Here is an 18,760-nt window from a genome sequence, read left to right on the forward strand (position 1 = left end):
AATACCTTATTCTTATAACTATTCTTTACTATTCTTATTATTATTATTATTAGAATTCTTTCGAGAAATAGGTAATAAATTAGCTTATAAAGCTATTAGCTATTAGTAAGAAACAAGGAAGAAGTAAGCTTATTTAATACCGAAAAATATTAATTATATTATTAAGAATACTTTATACTTATACTAAGCTAGTAAGAATTACTTAACTAATTTCTTAAATTATTAGAGGAATTTATTAGCCTTAAATAATAGCTTTAATATAAGAAATATATATAGTTTAATATAGAAAAAGAATAGTAATAGTTTTTTCTTTTTCGAGTAAAAGTTAGAGAAAATACTTATATATATTAATAGCTTAAAAAAAGCAATTTAATTATATTATATATATTTAAGAAATCTTAAATAATATTAGAATAGGAAATAAAAGCAGGAATTTATAACTTATAGAATTATATTTCTTATTCTTAGAATAATAGTAATTATATATCAAGTAATTATTACTCTTAATATAAGTAAGGTTAGGAAACTTAGTAATATTCTTAAAATATTAAAGATAATAAAGGCAAATTAAGAATATAAGAATATTAGCCAAATAGGTAATAATAGGCTAATAAATACTAAGAGAAGTATTTATCTTAATAAATAAAGAAGTAAAAGAGGAAATTAGAAAAGAACTTAAATAAAGCTTAAATAAAGCTTAAATAAAGCTTAAATATAGCTTAAATAAAGCTTAAAAAAGCTTAAAAAAGGCTTAAAGAAAGAAAGTAAGAAATAAGGAAAAGCTAGGTATAGTATTATAATTAAAGAAAGAAAAGATTAGTTAATAGGAAAAAAGAGGCCTTTTTATAATACTTTTTTCCTAAATAGTAATTACGAATTCGGAACTAATTCTATACTAGAAATATTCAGAAAATTCCAAAAAAGAAATTTATAAATAAACTAGAAAATCGAATTAACTTTTCTAAGCTCTTAAGCCTATAAAGTAATAATTTATTTATAAATAGAGGCTAAATTAGGATTTATAAACTAATTAGAAGACCGGAAGAGCTTTATATCTAATAGTATATACTATACCCGTATTATTTTTATAAAAGGAAATTACTAGAGATAATTTACGAAGTAATTAAATAGAATTAGTAAACTATATCCTTAATTTTATTATCTAGTATAATAATAAGGCAATTATAAGAAGTCTTTAGGGAAAACTAGTAGCCAGGAAAGTTTTAGGAAATTATTTATAAAGCTATTTATAGTTTTCTTAGGCCTCTTAGAAATAAGAGCCTAGAAAGAAAATTAATATAATAGATATATATAATAGTATATAGATAAGTATTAGATATTATAAATCTAGTTTCCTATTTTAGGTAAAGCTTATAATCGGAATTATATAAGTAATTGGAATTATATGAATTATATGAAATATATGAAATCGTGTTTCCTAGTTAAGCAAAGTACTTTATAGGCTTAGCTAAATACTAGGAAATATATAGAGAGATATTTCTAGTTTTAGAAAGAAGTATTAATTAGTTTTTTATTAGAATTAATTCTTGGAATTAGTTATATTTATAAGTATTACTTTATAGCTTACTTACTTTAATTATTTATATATTATTCTACTATTATATATCTTATAAATAAATATTTCTTAATTAGTAAAATATTAAGGAATTCCGAAAAGAAAATCTATTTTAGTAATAAAATAATATTAGAAATACTATTATTTGAATTTATTACTAGTATAATTAGTTATAAATAGTATATATTATAGATTCTAGCTATATAAATAACTAGGTCCGAAATAGTATATAAGGAAAATAGAAAAATATTACTTGAATTATTATTATAATATTAAAAGCTTAATTTATTAATATAATACTAGTAATATAAATAGTTCTTAAAAGAAACTTTTATTAGAATTATTAAAACTTAGAAACTTAATATATCTGGGTTATTAAAATATTAGAATATTATTTATATACTAAATAAGGCGGCTTTTAAAGAAAAATTATTATAAGCTAATTATAATAATTCTATAAATAGGTATTTTAATACTAGAAAAGAAAGTAGTTATAGAATACTATAAATAAAATAGTATTTGGGAAATTAAGAAAGTTACTAGTATTATTATATATATTCTAGAATTACTAAAATTAGAAAAAGTAAAATATATTTCTTTTATAAAAGACTAAGAAGAAGTATCTAATAATAGAAGCTCTTTTTAATCTAAAATAGAGCTTATTATCTTTAATTCTTTATATATCTTTTATTTTTTCCTTCTAATTATTATTTATAATTTTTAAAAAATATTATTATTAAATTACTATTCTGGAAATCAAATAAGCTTTACTATTATTTATTTCTTAGTATTATCTAATTGTTATTACTAGATAGTATTCTTAATATAAGATTCTATTATTAGATCTTAGAAATCAAATATAAAGTATTTCTTTTAATATAAAAATAAATAAAAGATTAAGAGATTATTTTATAAACTCTTAATTTCGAATTATAATACTTTCTAGAAAGTTCTTATAATATAAATAATAATTATATATAAAGAAAAAAAGAAAAAAGGCCTTTTATATATATTTTACTAAACTAGAAATCTTTTAAAAGCTCTATTTGCCTTTTTAACTAGCTATTCTTATAGCTTATACTAGTCTAAAGCTAAATTATAATACTTATAAATCTCGACTTTAATTTAAATTACTATTATAAATTTACTTATAATATCTAAATAAACTTCTTAAATAGAGGTTATATATAAATAAAATAGCTAATTAGAAGTTCTATAAAAGAAAAGAGAAATATTAGTAAATCTAATAATTATTTCCGAAAGTATTTATTAATATATAATTCTAGAAATCTTTTAAATATTAGATAAACTAGATCTGCTTATTTAAAGTCTATTTTATATTAGAAAACTCACTTCTTCTTTAATATAATTATAGCTATTTTGAAAACTTATATTAAGACTTAATTAATATATTATATATTTCTACTTTTATATAAAAAGAACTTTTTTTATATAGAACTCATTCCCTAATTAAGATATTATTTTATTACTAGAAATTAATTACTTCTTTAAAAAGCTAATATAATTTACTAATTCTTACTATTAATCTATTTCTTATTATTAAATATTATCTAAATAATTAAGAAGATATTTTTAATACTATATTTTTAATACTAATTTAGAATATCTAATCTTTTTATATTTTATATTAACTTCTATATTAATTGTTTCAAACTTAATAATAGTATTATAAATTCTATTTATATTATTTTATAATTCTTTTTCTATATATTTTAATATTTTTAATATTACTTTTATAAATATAGATATTATTTTAAAGTTCTAATTAACTAAATAGTTTTATATTATATAAAGTCAATTTTAATAAAGACTAAATAAATATAATTAGTTTTCGAAAGAAATATAAATTAGTTTTAGAAAAAGCAATATTTTATTCTAAATTATTTCTTAATTCTATTATTCTAACTTCTTTTCTATTAATACTTATTTTATATTTTCCTAATATCCTTAGTATATTTATATATCTTATTTTTTATATATTTCCTATATTATTTCTTTTCTTTTATATTATTTTTTAAGTTAATAGAAATATTTCTAAATAAATAGAAAATCGGGATATATTTATATTATAAAAATTTTATTATTTTCTTTTATATTTTTATTATATTACTTTTTTATTTTTCTATTATTATTATTTTATTTAATTTAATTTACTTTAATTATTTTCTAGATTATATTTCCTTAGATATATATATTTATATTTTTTTCTATAATAGAAGCCTTATTCTATATTTTATTTTCTATAATTATTTATAATTTATAATTATATTATTTTAAATATATCTAATTATTATATCTATTTTTCCTATTATATATATTACTATTTTAGCTTTATTTTCTTACTAGAAAGAAAGAAAAAACTCGAATATATGTAATATTTTTATATAATTTAAGTCTATTATAATTTATTCTTTATTTTAGAAAGTATTTAAAAGAAATTCTTATAATCTCGAAAACCTTTAATTCTATAATCTATAACTATTATACTAATAATTTCTTTATAATTTCTTTAAAAATAATAAAATAGCTAAAGAGTAGATTTCTTAAACTAGTAAAGTATAATAGCTAGTTCTTATAAGCTATAGTATTATTAAAAGCCTATAGATTAATAATATTAAAGTTTAAAGTATTAAAGAAGCTTAGGTAGTTATAGAAAGCCTATTAATACTAGAAAAAATAACTATAATTACCGAATTTAATATAAATATCCTAGATAAGCTAAGTAATATATATAATAAGCTCTTAAAATAGAAAACCTTTATTAGAAACAGAACTAGACTAGAATTAACTAAAGAGGAACTAAAAGATTACTAAGCTAATAATAAGAAATTCGAGAATATTATTAAAAGCATTTTTAAAAGTAAATAAAAAAAGCTTAATAAGATTAAAACTATAGTAAATAGTCTAGAAACTAAAAATTAGAATAGAATTATATTATATAATAAAGCCTTTAACTAATATATTAATAATATCTATAATAATCTTAGTAAAAACATTTATAAAAAGTTATATTTTCTCTTTAAAATAAAGGCTTTAATATATTAAGCTATTTAATTAATTAATAAAATTATTTTAGAATATATTAAAAATAAGAAATATTAGAATACTAGTATATTTACTAAATTAGATATTACTAAGGTATTTAAATATACTAAAGTTATTTCGGAATCTAGAGAATTAGTTTTTAAGCTACTATTAGCTAATAATCTTAAAGCTAGATAATATATTTTTAATACTTCCGGAATTCTAATTAAAGAAGTTTATAATAATAAGCCTTTTCCTATTTTCTAAAATAAGCCTAAAAAATAGGCTTCTATTATAATTTCACCTTTAATTTAATTAGATTTAGCTAATAAAAATAGAGCTAATTTAATATAGCCTAGTAATAAATCTACTAATAAGGCTAGTAGAACTAGTATAATTAGATAAAAAGAACCTAATAAGAAAAAAGAATAAGCTAAGCCTAAGACTTCTAATAAATAATAAAAATCTAAATATTAGTTTAAGTATAAGGCTAGTAAAAAAAAGAAAACAAAAAAGAAAATAAGAAGAAATTCTTTATTTTAAAAAGAAAAATACTATCTAGAAAAACTTTTATATTTATATCTAGAACTAAGAAATAGAAGACTAAAGATATTAAATCTAAATAACTTAAAGATATCTAATATACTTATAAAATACTAGCTAAATAGAAGTTAATACTTACTTAATAAAATAAGTATATTTTTAAAGAGATATATAATAATATTTTGAAATCTATTTATAAATAAAAATACTATAGAATTACTAATAAATTCCTTAAAACTTCTTATATAATATATATTTAATAGCTTACTAATATTTTTTCTATTAATATAGGAGATATTAATAATATTAAGAACTCTTTAAAGCTAGTTACTAAGATCTATAAAGTTATTAAAAACAAGAAATATATTTCTATTATTTAAATAAATAAGAAAATATAGGATTTCTTTTATAAAAACTAGGAAATTAAAAAGTATAAATATAAGTATTATATTTCTAATTAATTCCGCCCAAATCTATAGCTCTAATTTAATATTATAGTTCCTATTCCTAAATCTAATATTACTAATCTAAATATAAATAGCTATATTTATAAGAAGAATTATCTAAAATAGATTAAGAAGCTTAGTATTTAAAAGCTTTTAATAAAAGAAATAGAAATACTATAGTTCTATTTCTAAAAAAATAATATATTAAAATATAAAGATCTAGGTAATAATTACTTTATCTTAGTTTCTTAACTCTTAATAGTAGATCTATTAATATAGCTCGGATTTTATAAAGTATTAAATAAGTATTCTATTTATCTAGTTATTTATTCTTAGCTAGCCTAATACTATATTTCTGGAAATATTAATTATAATTAATATAAAAGCAATATTAAAGATCTAGTTATTATTAAAGCTTTAAATAGCAAATTCTACCTTAATAAAAAGTATTAGAATATTAGCTATATTTTTCTTATAAACTATAAAAAAAACTACTATTTTTAGTAAAAGGTTCTTTAAAGATATTACTCGTTTGGCCGGACTCACCTGGTTCTTGCTTAGTATACTTACTAGATAAAAGAGGGCAATATATAAAAACTAGTAATATACAAATTTTTCCCTGCCCTCCTACTATTAATTTTTTAATTTACTAAAATACTACCTAAAGCAGAAGCTATTAAAGAGCGAATTACTAAGGCCTCTAAGGCTATAGATCGAGATTCTAGGCTCAAAGAAATAAAGGCTATAGCCCATTTTAGGGCCCCGTATAATTAATTAATAGCCCGGTAAAGGAATTATCCTATAAGTAATTCTCGGAGTAAATATAACAAAAAACTCTTAGTACTATAAGATAAGTCTTTAAGAGATTATTTCTTAATACTCTATATCTCCGGGCAAAGTTCTAATCTAAAAGCAATTTAAACAGATGCCTCTAGGCTAGTTTATTATAATACTAGTAATATTAATTCCTCTATATCTCGCAGATAGATAAAAGCCTGAATTACCCGTAATTAGGAATTCCTAAAGCAAATTTGAGAGAAACCAATATTTATAAAATATCTAAATATATATATTATAGAGGATATTAAGAAGTATTTTACTAATTTTAATAAATATAGGAGAAAATAAAGTATTTATATAGAGGATATATCTAATTTTAATAAAAGTGGCTTCTAAATTAGAATAGTAACGAGAGATATTATATATATATTACTAGATTATAAAGTAGTATATAATACTAATTCAGATAATTAAGAATTAATTATAATTATAGCTATAATTAATTATAATAGAAAAAAGGTTCCTATATATATTATTTTCAAGAAAGTATATTATCTTTATAAATATTTTCTATAAATACTTAATAGTAATATTAAATTTATATACTCTTCTACTAGTTTTATAAATAATTACCTGGATTTATAATATCTCAAGTACTTTATTAAATACTATTCTCTTTTATAAACGAATACTTATAGGATCTTGATTTTCGATAGATATAGTTCTTATTTATCTAATGAATTTTTATATCTTTACTAGAAGAATTATATTTAACTATTTAGATTATTTATATATATAAGTTACTTTCTTTACTTACTTAATATTATTATCTTCTAATATTTAAAATATTAGTTTTAAAAGAAGCTTTATCGAGAGATTTTTAATAGTATAGAGAAGTTTAATAAGATAAACCTTTTGCAATTTTCTAGAGGTTTTAGAATAAGGTTTTTAAAAGCTAGTATATTATAATTTCTTTCTTTAAGAAAACTGGATTAATATTTCTTAATCTATTTAGAGTTCTATAGAAAATAAAGAAGTATAAAGAGCTTTTAAAATATCCGCAAACTCTAACTCCTCTTCTATAGTACTCTTTACTAATTTTATCTTCTTCTTCTAGTTTTACTATCTTATTACCCCGCACTTCTATTTATAAAAACTAGGCAGATTAGCCTATACTATTAATATTATATATGCGAAAACGAGGTTTTAATTATATTAAAAATTATATAATATAATTAATAAATAATATACCTATTACTTCTTCGGTTTTATATATATAAGAGAAGATAAAAGCAGTATTAGAGAGGTTAATTTTAGCTAGTACTCTTGCTAGATAAAGGGTATTAGATCTGGGCCTTGCAGAAAAGAAGTATTTAGCTAGGAAAGAAGAAACTAGTAAGATTATTCAGAAATATAGAGAGATTACTATAGAGTAAGAAAGAAAGAATATTAAAGCAAATAATAAGAATAAAGCTCGGGTAGTTAATATAATATATATTAGGCTAAATAAGCTTTAGAGAAATAAGTATAAAAATAATATAAAGATTTAAAGCTAATTACTAGAATATAATTAATTAGAAAATAAAGGCTACTAATTATAATTTATAGGAAAAATGGGAGTTATAATAGGCTAAAACTCTATAGTTCTATATATATAAGAAAAAATTTATATATTACTGGTTTTTATATATTGCCTTCTCTTATCTAATAAGTATACTAAGTAAGAACTAGGTAAGTCCGGCTAAATAAGTAATTGCTTTTCTATTTCTAATAAATTTAAGCCGGAAGTAGCTAAGAAAATAGGCAAGTATTTATTAAAGGTAATAAGAGAAAAGACTTTAAATATAGTCTATTTAACTAGATAAATAAATGCCTTTAGCTAAATAATCTATAAGTCTGGAATTATAAATAAGTATTAATTCTCGAATAATATATAAATTAAAGAATAGCTTAATAATAATTTACTATTTAATAGGCCTTTTATTATAATTATAATAAGTTTAATTACTATTAAGAATAAAATATACGAAAATAAAGTCTTTTATAAGGTTCTTAAAGCCTCTTATCTAAAGCTTTTCTCTCTTATTAAAGGCTAATTCAAAAATATTATAAATAATATAAAATTTAAAAAAGCTATTTATTTAAAGTATATTAGTATAATTTATAATATAATTTACTATAATAAGCCTTTTTAATATCTAGTAATAAAAGCGGAAATTAAATAATAATTAAAAGCAAATATTAATTAATATAAAGAACTATATTAGATTTAATATAAGAATATAATTAAGTAGGTTCGGATTATCTTTAAGTAAGTTCGGAAATATAAAATAAGACTATTTAAAAGTAATAAGTCTTATTTTAGATATATAGAAGAGAAATTAAATTAGCTAATAGAAGAGAATCCTAATTATTTTATTATTTCAGATTCTAAATAGAATTTTTCTATTATTTTTAGTATTTAGAGAATAAATATAAATAAATAAGAGATCGGATATAATATAGTAAGCTATATTTTCTAAAAATCATATTATTTTAGTAGTTTTAAGGTTTTAATTATATAGTAAAAGCTATAGCCTTTTATATATAACTTATAAAAATTATATAAGAAAGCTAGTTTTTCTATAATTCTAGAGAATAATTTCTTCTAAATATTTAATTAATTAAGCTTTTATATACTATATACTATTTATACTTTATTATTTATACTTTTAATCTTATTATTTTACTATTAAGTTATATTTTATACTCTAGTATATTTTATAGAAATTTTTATTTTATTATAGTTTTCTTTCTATAATAAGTAAAGCTATAGGCTTAATAGTAAAATCTTTTAAAGAAATTAAATATATAAATATAGACTATAGCTAGTCTAGTATAAAATAAAATAGTATTTTACTTTTTTATATAATTATATATAATATAAAGCTTTTAGTTCTCGAAATATTATATCTAATTAGTCTAATACTAAACTATAACTATTTAATCCCGATTATATATTAAAGGATATCTAGAAATTAGAGCTATATATAAATCCTATAACTATTAAAACCGAGAGATATAATAATATTCTAAAGCTTTAATAGCTTAAAACCTCTATAACTTCAGATAATTTAATATTCTTATAGAAATAGATTAATAAGAGTATTATACGAGGTAAAGTATTTAATAGTTCTTATAAACTATATATTTAAAAACTAGTAAATACTATAGAGAATATATTTACTAACTAAATAATTCTTCTAAATAAAAACTTGTTTTTTTTTAAATAAAATAATAATAAAAACTACTTATAAATTAATTAAAATAACTATAATAAATAATATATAAGTTATAAGTTATAAAGATATTATAAATATATAAAGATAATATAATATAAAAAAGGCTATAGCTAAAGTAATATAGGATTAATAATAATTAAATTACGAATTATTATTTCAAGTTCTCGAAAAGAGATTATATAATAAGAAATTAGAATAAATAAAGTATAAGATTAGAATATTAGAAATAAAGAAATATTATTTAATACTAGATTTTTAATTTAGATTTATATTTTAATTTATTTTTAAATAGTTATAGATATAAGATTATATATTTATATAGTAAAATAGTTTATTCTAATTAGTAAAAAGTATTCAGAAAGAATAGAAACTATTAATTTATAAGTAAAAAATCTTAATATACTAATTAATTCTAGTAATAATCTATTTCTAAGTTAAATAACTTATAGAATTTATAATATTTAATATTAATACTTTTATTCTCTTTATTATTATTTGAAAAGTATTTAATATTTAACTAAATTAAATATTATTTAGTTAGTAATTCTAAAAATAAATTAAACCGAAATTAGGCTATTATATATATTCTTTTTTATTATTATAACTCTAATATAATTCTTTTTTAGAAGCTATTATAATATAATAGCTAATTATATTAAAAATAAAATAAATTATATATTTATAAAATATTATATTTTTATAAAATACTATATTTTATAATATACTTAATACTAATAATAGAAATCTATATAAATAAAATAAACTTATAGAATAAATAAATAGAAAATATTTAATATTATTTAAAAAATAGATATTAAAATTATAATAGTTTAAAACTACCTTAATAAATTAAATAAAAAAGCAAGTAATTTATATCTAATTACTATTAAATTTAAATATCTCTATAAGTCCGATTAACTAGCTCTATAAATAAAATAATTATATAAGTTTATATAGAATATAAATAAGAAAATAGGAAATATATTTAAAAGATAAGATATATTATAAATTAAACTATTACTAATAAGCTTTCTAATAATATATCTACTAATAATAAGCTTTCTATTAATAAGTTTACTAATAAGTCTATTACTCTTACTATTAATAATCCAGCTATTATTAAGCCAAATATAATAGGGCTTCTAAAAACTTTAAGAAATGTCTTATATTAAGAATATACTAATAGAGTTATAATAACTTCTAATTCTAGTCTAGTTAATAAAGTAATTATTAATAAACTAATAAATAATAATCTATTATTAATAACTTATACTAATAAAATAACTATTTTAAATAAGTATTTTCCGATATTTACTATTAATTTAAAACCCTTAAATAATATAGTTATATCTAGTAAATTATTAATATCTATAGCTAATAGTATTTATTAAAACTTTCCTCTTATATTTTTAATTCTATTTCTTATTTCTAAAAACTTAAATACTAGCCCAGATATTTTCTTATTAAAATTCTATAGAATTTCTAATTCTTACTAAGATATAGATAATATTAAAATATTAGTATCTAATACGGGTTTATTCGAGTTAATATTCTTCTATAAAGATTTATTAAGCTATTTATTATCTGAGACTAATAGTACTAATATTAGTTTACTAGATATTATTATATATTCTCTTTTTATAAAGTAATTAGTACTTAATAATATAGCTTAATTACTAGAATATATTCTAGTAATACTTGAAAATATATATAATAATAGCTATATTTCTAATTTATTTATATCTGAAACTTTAGAAAATATTCTTATAAAGAATAATTATACTAATTTTATAAAGATTATAACTAATATTATAGAGAGTTAAACGAAATATAATTATCTAATTATAAAGCCTATATTAGATATTAGATATTATATATAAAAGGCTTTAGGAAATTAAACTAAATAGTTTAAAATATATCGGAAATTAATATTAGATAAATATAACCTATAAAGATTAAGTTAAGTTATAGTATTTGAAGTATACTATTATATATTTTAATATTAGAGAACTTTTAGGAAAAGAATTATAAGATCTTTTCTTCGAGTTAATAGAGCTTATAGGCAAATTTAATAAGGAAAACAATTATAAAAATATAATAAAATATATTAAGAAAAATAATACTAATAATATAAAGACCCGATTCTAATAGTTATAGAAAGAGATATTTTACTAGCCTATAATTTAATAATAAGTAAAGATAATTGGCCCACTTCTTGAATTATTAGGTCCAAAAACAGAAATTACTTTATAAGAAAAACTAGTAGCAAAAAAACTTATAATTATTATAGAATATAGTTAAAGCAGAAATAACTTCTTTAAATAAACGGTATACCTAAAGCTTCTGTCTAATTTAAGAGACAAAGAAATAACGGCTTTTCTTTTTAGATATACTAGTAAGTTTAAGAGCTATTTCTTTTAATATCCCAAAGAACTTAATATATTACTTTCCTAGAACCAAGTCTATAACTTCTCTCTTTAATAGCTCCGTTTGAGAGTTATTGCTCGAGAAGGGAATAACTTCTCTGGGTAGAGTAATATTAAAAAATAATGAATTTGTAACCGGCTTTATACTCTATAAAATATATACTAGGGAGACTACCTTAGCGTCTGGAACCAAGACTTAATAGAGTATAAGGAATTCTTGGCTAATTACAGCCTGAAATCTACTTCTGGGAAATCAAACTCTTATATTCTCTACTATAGGATTAAAGGCCAGCTTGACCGTAATAAGTCTATTTATGTTAGCTTTATCCCCTATAAAGGTCAATCCGCAAAAGAACTTTAAATAACAAGACTTCTTTAACCAAACTTCTTGCTATTGCTCCGTTGGTCGCTATTGCTCCTAGAGACTTCCTTGGTCTCTTCCCAGGGCGGCTTCGGTATACAGATCAGAAGCCAACCAGAGCTATTAGCGGGCCAGTCCCAAATCTTTGGCTAGATTATTCGGAGGTAATGGGAAAGCTAAATAAGATAGAAGTGGCAAAGGCTGGCAAAATAACGAACGTCTGTCTTGCGTGGGAAGGCGTGAATAAGGTAAAGGGGGACAAGTCCTTCTGCCAATATTTGAGAGTCTTGGTCATAGCCACACGGCAGATTATGCTATTCGATTAGCTTATTCGTCCATCTTTAAGGGCTGCTCTCTGGACATAACGGAAGACTCGGACTCCCAAGGACGTTAATGGTTTTCTGGTAAGTTGATATGCAGAATAAGGCGTTTTTAGTAAACGCGGTATAATGTACCTGGAAAATCAATAATAATAATAGTTAGGCTCAGCCACTATTCATTACGTGAATTCTTATCTTTATGCCTATATATTCACTCCATCCTGTTACTAACCATTCCCCTCAGCACCAAGTAGCTAGCTTCACAATTTGCTTGACGGTACTGCTTTCGAATATAGCGCTTGATATTGTCCCTGCGCTTGAAGATATAATTGGTTCTATAGCTATCCACTAGGCACTTGTAAAGGCTTGGTGGTATTATGGACATTATTGATATAGCGTTAAAGGTCCTTGGAATATTTGAAGGGTGATCTATTGCACCCAGGGAAGCAGTACTTTGCGAGGGGACGGGGGAATATAAGATTAAAGATTGATCCCAATGCCATATGTGAACTAATATTTGGTGGTAAATGATACTCCGCATCGAAAACACATGGTTGGCGAGCTTAAATCCAAAGGATCAGGATCTGATCCTGCAAATATAGCTACTGCCGCATCTAACTAACAAGCATCATTATTTTCGTGGCTACTCTGAGCTTCATAACCCCTCTCGAACATAGATAAGATCTCTGTCCTCTCGGCCATGCCTTGAGAGTGGTTGATAAAGGCGAGTGAAGTCAATATATAAGATGATGGCAGTACGGAGAACGCGGCATAAAGTGACGGGATTACAGGGCATAATTATATGCAGTTCACCAAAGTGCCCTGTAAGGTCTTACTTGCCCCCTGAAGGGTATTTTGCTAAAAAAAAAAGGGGGGGGGGCTTGCAGGTGGGGTAAATCACCTGATTAATTAATCATATTTGAAGATATACTTTAGTTATATACTGCTTCTTTCTCTTGGCCCTTCTTTTGCTCTTCCTTATACTCGTTCCCTTCCTTTAATCTAATTACCTCTTTTATGTAATAAGGAATTGCCTTAATCCACTCCTAAATTTTTCTTTAAAAAAGATCCTCCTAGTATTTCTCTCACCTTACTCTTAGCTTCTTTCTATTACCTGTAAGTTCCCGCTTTATAGTTTCTTTCTTTATATAAAACCATATAGGCTTAATAGTATTGAGATTAGGTAAATTACTTGGCCAGAATATTTTTATAATTCTCTAAAGGTTATAAATCCCTTATTAGTAATGAGATTTATAGGCTAGTATATTATTCTCCTAAATAATAGTATTTAAATAATTCTTTAGGCATTTCTTTATAAAAAGCAAAAGCTTTATAATAAGGATTTCTCTTTAGTATTAGTACTAATTAATTTCTCTATATCTATTCTTTACTATAAAAGCTCCGGCTTTCTTATTATATTTCTATATTTTTCTCGTTTTACTAGGTTTTCTGCTATAAACTTTAATCTAGTTCCTTAGCTACTTCCTTTATTCTTTCTTCTACTTCTATTTATTAGCCTTCTTAATTAAGGAATTTCTTATATCCAAATTAGCTTTTCTTTCTTACTTTTACTAGGCTATTCCCTTTTCCTATATATAATATAGCTCCTTTTTATTATATAAGAAGAATTCCCAAAATATAAACTTAGAGAAGCCTTTCTAGTATTTCCTTATATAATACTTATTATAAGCTTCTCCTAAAAGCCTTTAGATTCTTCTTTTCTCTTATATATTATCTAATTATACTACTATTTTGTCTATAAAAATCACATTTTTCTAATCTTTAAGACTCTAATACTTATACTCTAAATACTAGTCTAGTTTCTTCTTTTTACTAAACTTATTTAAACCAGGCTTTATTATTAGTTTATACTAAGAATAGCTAGCTACTATAAGAAACTTCTAAACTATTCGAAAGGTAATCTTATAAGCTCTTCTTCTTACTTCCTTTATAATAATAGTATAGGAGAAACTATAAGTAGTCGAATTTTAAAATACTATTTGCAAAATATACTTAATTATAGTAGGCGAGATTACTAGCTTATTAGAACGAGATTAATTAAATATATAAGAGGTTTCCAGAAATATATCCTTATATTCTCTCTATCTATACTATCTAGTAAGGCTTGCAAGCTTATAAATACGAGTTCTAGATACTTCTATAGCTTTCCTAATATTACCTATAGATTGTCTTTACTTAAGTATATAAATAGCCTTGATTCTAGTACTAGTAGAATACTCTTTATATATAATATTAGATATAGTAAAAGCTATAGAAGTAGCTATAGAAGAAGAGAGAATAAGGCTTAATATAATCCAATTATTATCTTTATTTTCTAAATTGGATAGTAAATTATACCAGGTATTCTCTTTATCTTTAGTAGTTATACTACAGGCTAATTTGTTTGAATCGGAGGAATCAGGAGGAGAGGAGAGCTCTGATTGGTTATCTAATAAATCAGGGAAGTCAAATAAACCACTAAAGGTAGCCATAATTACTAGCTTCAAATGGGAAAGTGAAAGTAAAGAAGAGAGTAAGTAAAGAGCTTGGGGAAGGGTGAGAAGGGGGGTAAAGTGAGCTTTACCCCACTACCGATTACGGACACAGGCCTAAAATACAGGGGCTAAAGGCCCTATTAAAGCTTGTGGCTTAATGTAACCTCCTAATCGGCTACATTATGTTTCAGGGAGCTTTAGGGGCCTTACGCCTCTATTGGAAGGTAATTACGGGGCTTACAGGGCTCGCTGAGACACTGCAGGCCCTATTAGTGGCCCTATAATTATGCATGCACCTGTAATCCCGTTACTTTATGCCGCGATCTGTATAGATCGTTATTTTAATGGTTTGCTGTCTTCCATGATTTCCTTAGCGGCCGCCTTCCTCACGGCTCCTTGCATTCCACACTCACGGCTCTTTATATTTAATACCGCAGCTTATTGGATATGTGAGTATTGAGATTTGGCGGCTTCTTTACGGGTAGCTATTCTATTAATAGTAAGTAGTGGCAAGACCGTTATTTGTGGAGAGTAATAATGAGCGCGAGCGATGTCTCCATTCACCTGTTCGAGGGCAATTGCTTCTCTCTGGGCCTGAAGTCCTATCCCTTATCGTGATTATACTATACCGCTACCATAATAGTATAGTTGGCCTTAACCTAGTATTAGGCAAGCTGTGACTAAGAAGAAATATAGTCTTAAGAACCCGAGCAAAACGTCCCATAATTAACTATTTGGTCCATCTTTAGATAATAGATACCTGAGGGGCCCATAATATTGTATACTTTATAATTACAAGGGAAATAGAAGTAGTTAATACTTTTACTATCTGCTATCCTTATACTTAATCTACTATCCAGGTTCGGAAAACCGATATACTCGGCTCGATTCATGTCAAATAGCTTTCGTCTTGTGTTAGGAACTAGAGTATCGAGGTACTTCTCGAGGCTTCCCCGTTGTCCGCTCTCCTTTGCCTCCCCTATTGCCCCCGGGTTAAAGCCTGGTAATTTAAACAAATATATATAGAAGTTAAGTAGCCGCTATCTCTCCCAGCTACTAGCCAGGTGAAATCCGTAGGCTACGTCGGACTCGGAGTCCAAGTGTGTCTCGAAATATTAGTGGCATGGTCGACCCTCGCGTATCCGGAAGTAATTATAGTATTAGCCCGAGAGAGCATATTCCACTCCTATTATTAGCCGATAGACCGCGTATTGGTATGGAGGGGGCATATGAAGTCTGATGCCGTGACGTTCCAGATTCGAAAGATTAATGTCATGAGTTGCCATTAATTCTGCCATTATCGAGGCTTTGTATGCGGATATAATATCGTTAAAGGTAGCGTTAGAGGAAGCCAAGGCTAAATACTTGTCTGCGAGCTCCTGGCGTTATAAGAAGGACTTATAGTAGTAGAATCCAAAGTTGATCTAAGCTGAGGAGCAGATGTCGGGAAGCCGCCAGATTGAAGGTTGAATAGTAATAAAGAGCTTGAAAACCTCTGCCTCCTGGGCATTAAACCTGCATCCTTCCTCTATCTTATCCGTTACTTTGAGAGAGTCGATTGTCTCTGCAAATGCTATAACCCAGATTTCATATGTCTCCTTGTCTGGATCCGGAATAGTAAACGGCCTTGCTACTTAACGGGCCAAAAACCACGAGATGCAGCTATATTTACTCTGTCCGCCCATTTGCTTAATGAATTATTAATAGCATAGCTCTAAGAAATTGGCGAGATTACCGGCTTCCAAGGATACCTGGAGGAGTTTTATAGGGGAACGATATCTTGATATAATAGTATTATAGAGGCAGACGAGGTAGACTGCCTCTATCCGGCTGGAGTAGTTATTGAATCCAAAGGTGCGGCAGATATAGTTATTGGCGAATAGCTCTAAAAGAGAATTGTGAATATTTTTCATATTCTCGGACACTATCTCTTTCTTTACCCTCCTGATAATTAGTCTCAAAAAGTCCACGTTATTTGGCCGATTCAAGGTCCTGTAAATAAAGACGTGGGCACTCTAGTTTCGCCTCTGATAAGTTCTGGAATAATACCATATCCGACATGCCGAGTATCTACGCTTTGCCGGACTATGGCAACGTCGGCACGGTTTTAGGTATTAGTCTCGCATTGGCGGTATCTAGTCCATCTTCTCTAGCGAATATGTTCCCCTATCATAATTGATTTTAAAGGTTTTAGTCTCTTTAATTAGCAGTATTTGTCCCATATCTGGCATGCTTGGCGCCAAAAACGAGGCATATCCAGGTTTTTGAGGTAAAGGTATAAATTGAACCTGCCCGTCGAACGCCGAAACTTCACCAGGAAATATTATTTTGCTATAAGGTTATTAATATTAGGCATGCTAACGAATCCTTGTATAACTCACGTCACGATTAATGGTCTTTTAGAGTAAGACGGGGTTTCCCGTCATATGGCCTGTGCCGTTAACAGGGCCGCCGTTAATTACTGAATGAGGTCTCAATATGGAGAGGGGTATGGCATGCTAAGTAGTATTCGTAAAAGTTTTTTGAGAAATATAGAGAATTGGCGCATTAGACGAACTGGCTGATCCGGGTCTTCTCGCGTTACTAGTGCTTGCGGTAATGCCTATCTGGGAAATACTGCCTTATACGTTCCACGCGTAGTGAAAGTTCCATGCATAACGCGAAATTCTTCGCAAAAAAAGTAGTATTTCCTACTATATCTAATATAGGAGAATATCTTCCCGGTAAACCCTTTAGGGAGATCCAGACTCGTCTCAAGGTAGTATATTAGCTGAACCTCCGCATAGACCGTCCTCTTTATCTGCAATAGCTACATGTATTTCTCGACCTTGCCTCGAAAGAACCTCGTTTATGCCTCGGTCTGTAGGCAGTATCCAAGGGCTATTAAGACTTCAAGCGGAGTCCTTTTATTAGGGTTGGCCTTGCTTGCGAGCCTAAATTTGCTTGGCACGGGAGGAAAGTTAACGGATTTAAAGTTCTTTGAATTTAATACGAGATATACTAGTATTACTACACTATAGTAAATACGGGTTAAAAATAGAAGAGTATTCCAGGCTTTCCGGAAGCTTTGCTCATATTCATATAATACTTGTCTAAGGAGACCCTTTAGTACTAGCTGCTATCGAGGGTATTAAATAATGCTATATACCCTCTTGAGGAGTGTCTTTGTTTGACTTGAACGTATAGGGTCAAAGGCCGGGCTATTAAAGAGGCTTTTAATTTCGCGGAACGCATCTGCCACGGCCTCTTCTTTCTCCTGGTTGGAAAGGCAGTCAATAGCCATATCAGAAATAGAGGTCTTATCTATTGGTTTATAGCGGAATTCGAACTAGAGCCCATAGTTATCCGCCCATTCCCTTATTGAGATCGGACGCATGTATTAGTGCTCAAGCACGTCTCTTGTGAGGGTATTTGGCGAAGGGATACGGATAACCCGAGCGAACGTATCTTGAAGTATTGAGGAGTAGAACTCTACGCGAGGTCTTTA

At 25.1% G+C, this 18,760-nt stretch overlaps 1 protein-coding gene across 1 annotated transcript; it reads right to left on the bottom strand.

The window, feature by feature from the left end:
* Positions 1-13,710: 13,710 nt before the first annotated feature.
* K444DRAFT_533107 (uncharacterized protein) lies at positions 13,711-13,977 on the bottom strand (the record flags this gene model as incomplete). Its single annotated transcript, XM_024875127.1, has 2 exons — positions 13,711-13,824; positions 13,873-13,977. Coding segments are annotated over 2 exons (219 nt in total), but the record flags the coding sequence as incomplete, so codon positions are not given.
* Positions 13,978-18,760: the final 4,783 nt, after the last annotated feature.

This window comes from Hyaloscypha bicolor, assembly GCF_002865645.1.
Source record: "Hyaloscypha bicolor E unplaced genomic scaffold K444scaffold_113, whole genome shotgun sequence".
In the NCBI taxonomy this organism is placed as follows: Eukaryota; Fungi; Ascomycota; class Leotiomycetes; order Helotiales; family Hyaloscyphaceae; genus Hyaloscypha; species Hyaloscypha bicolor.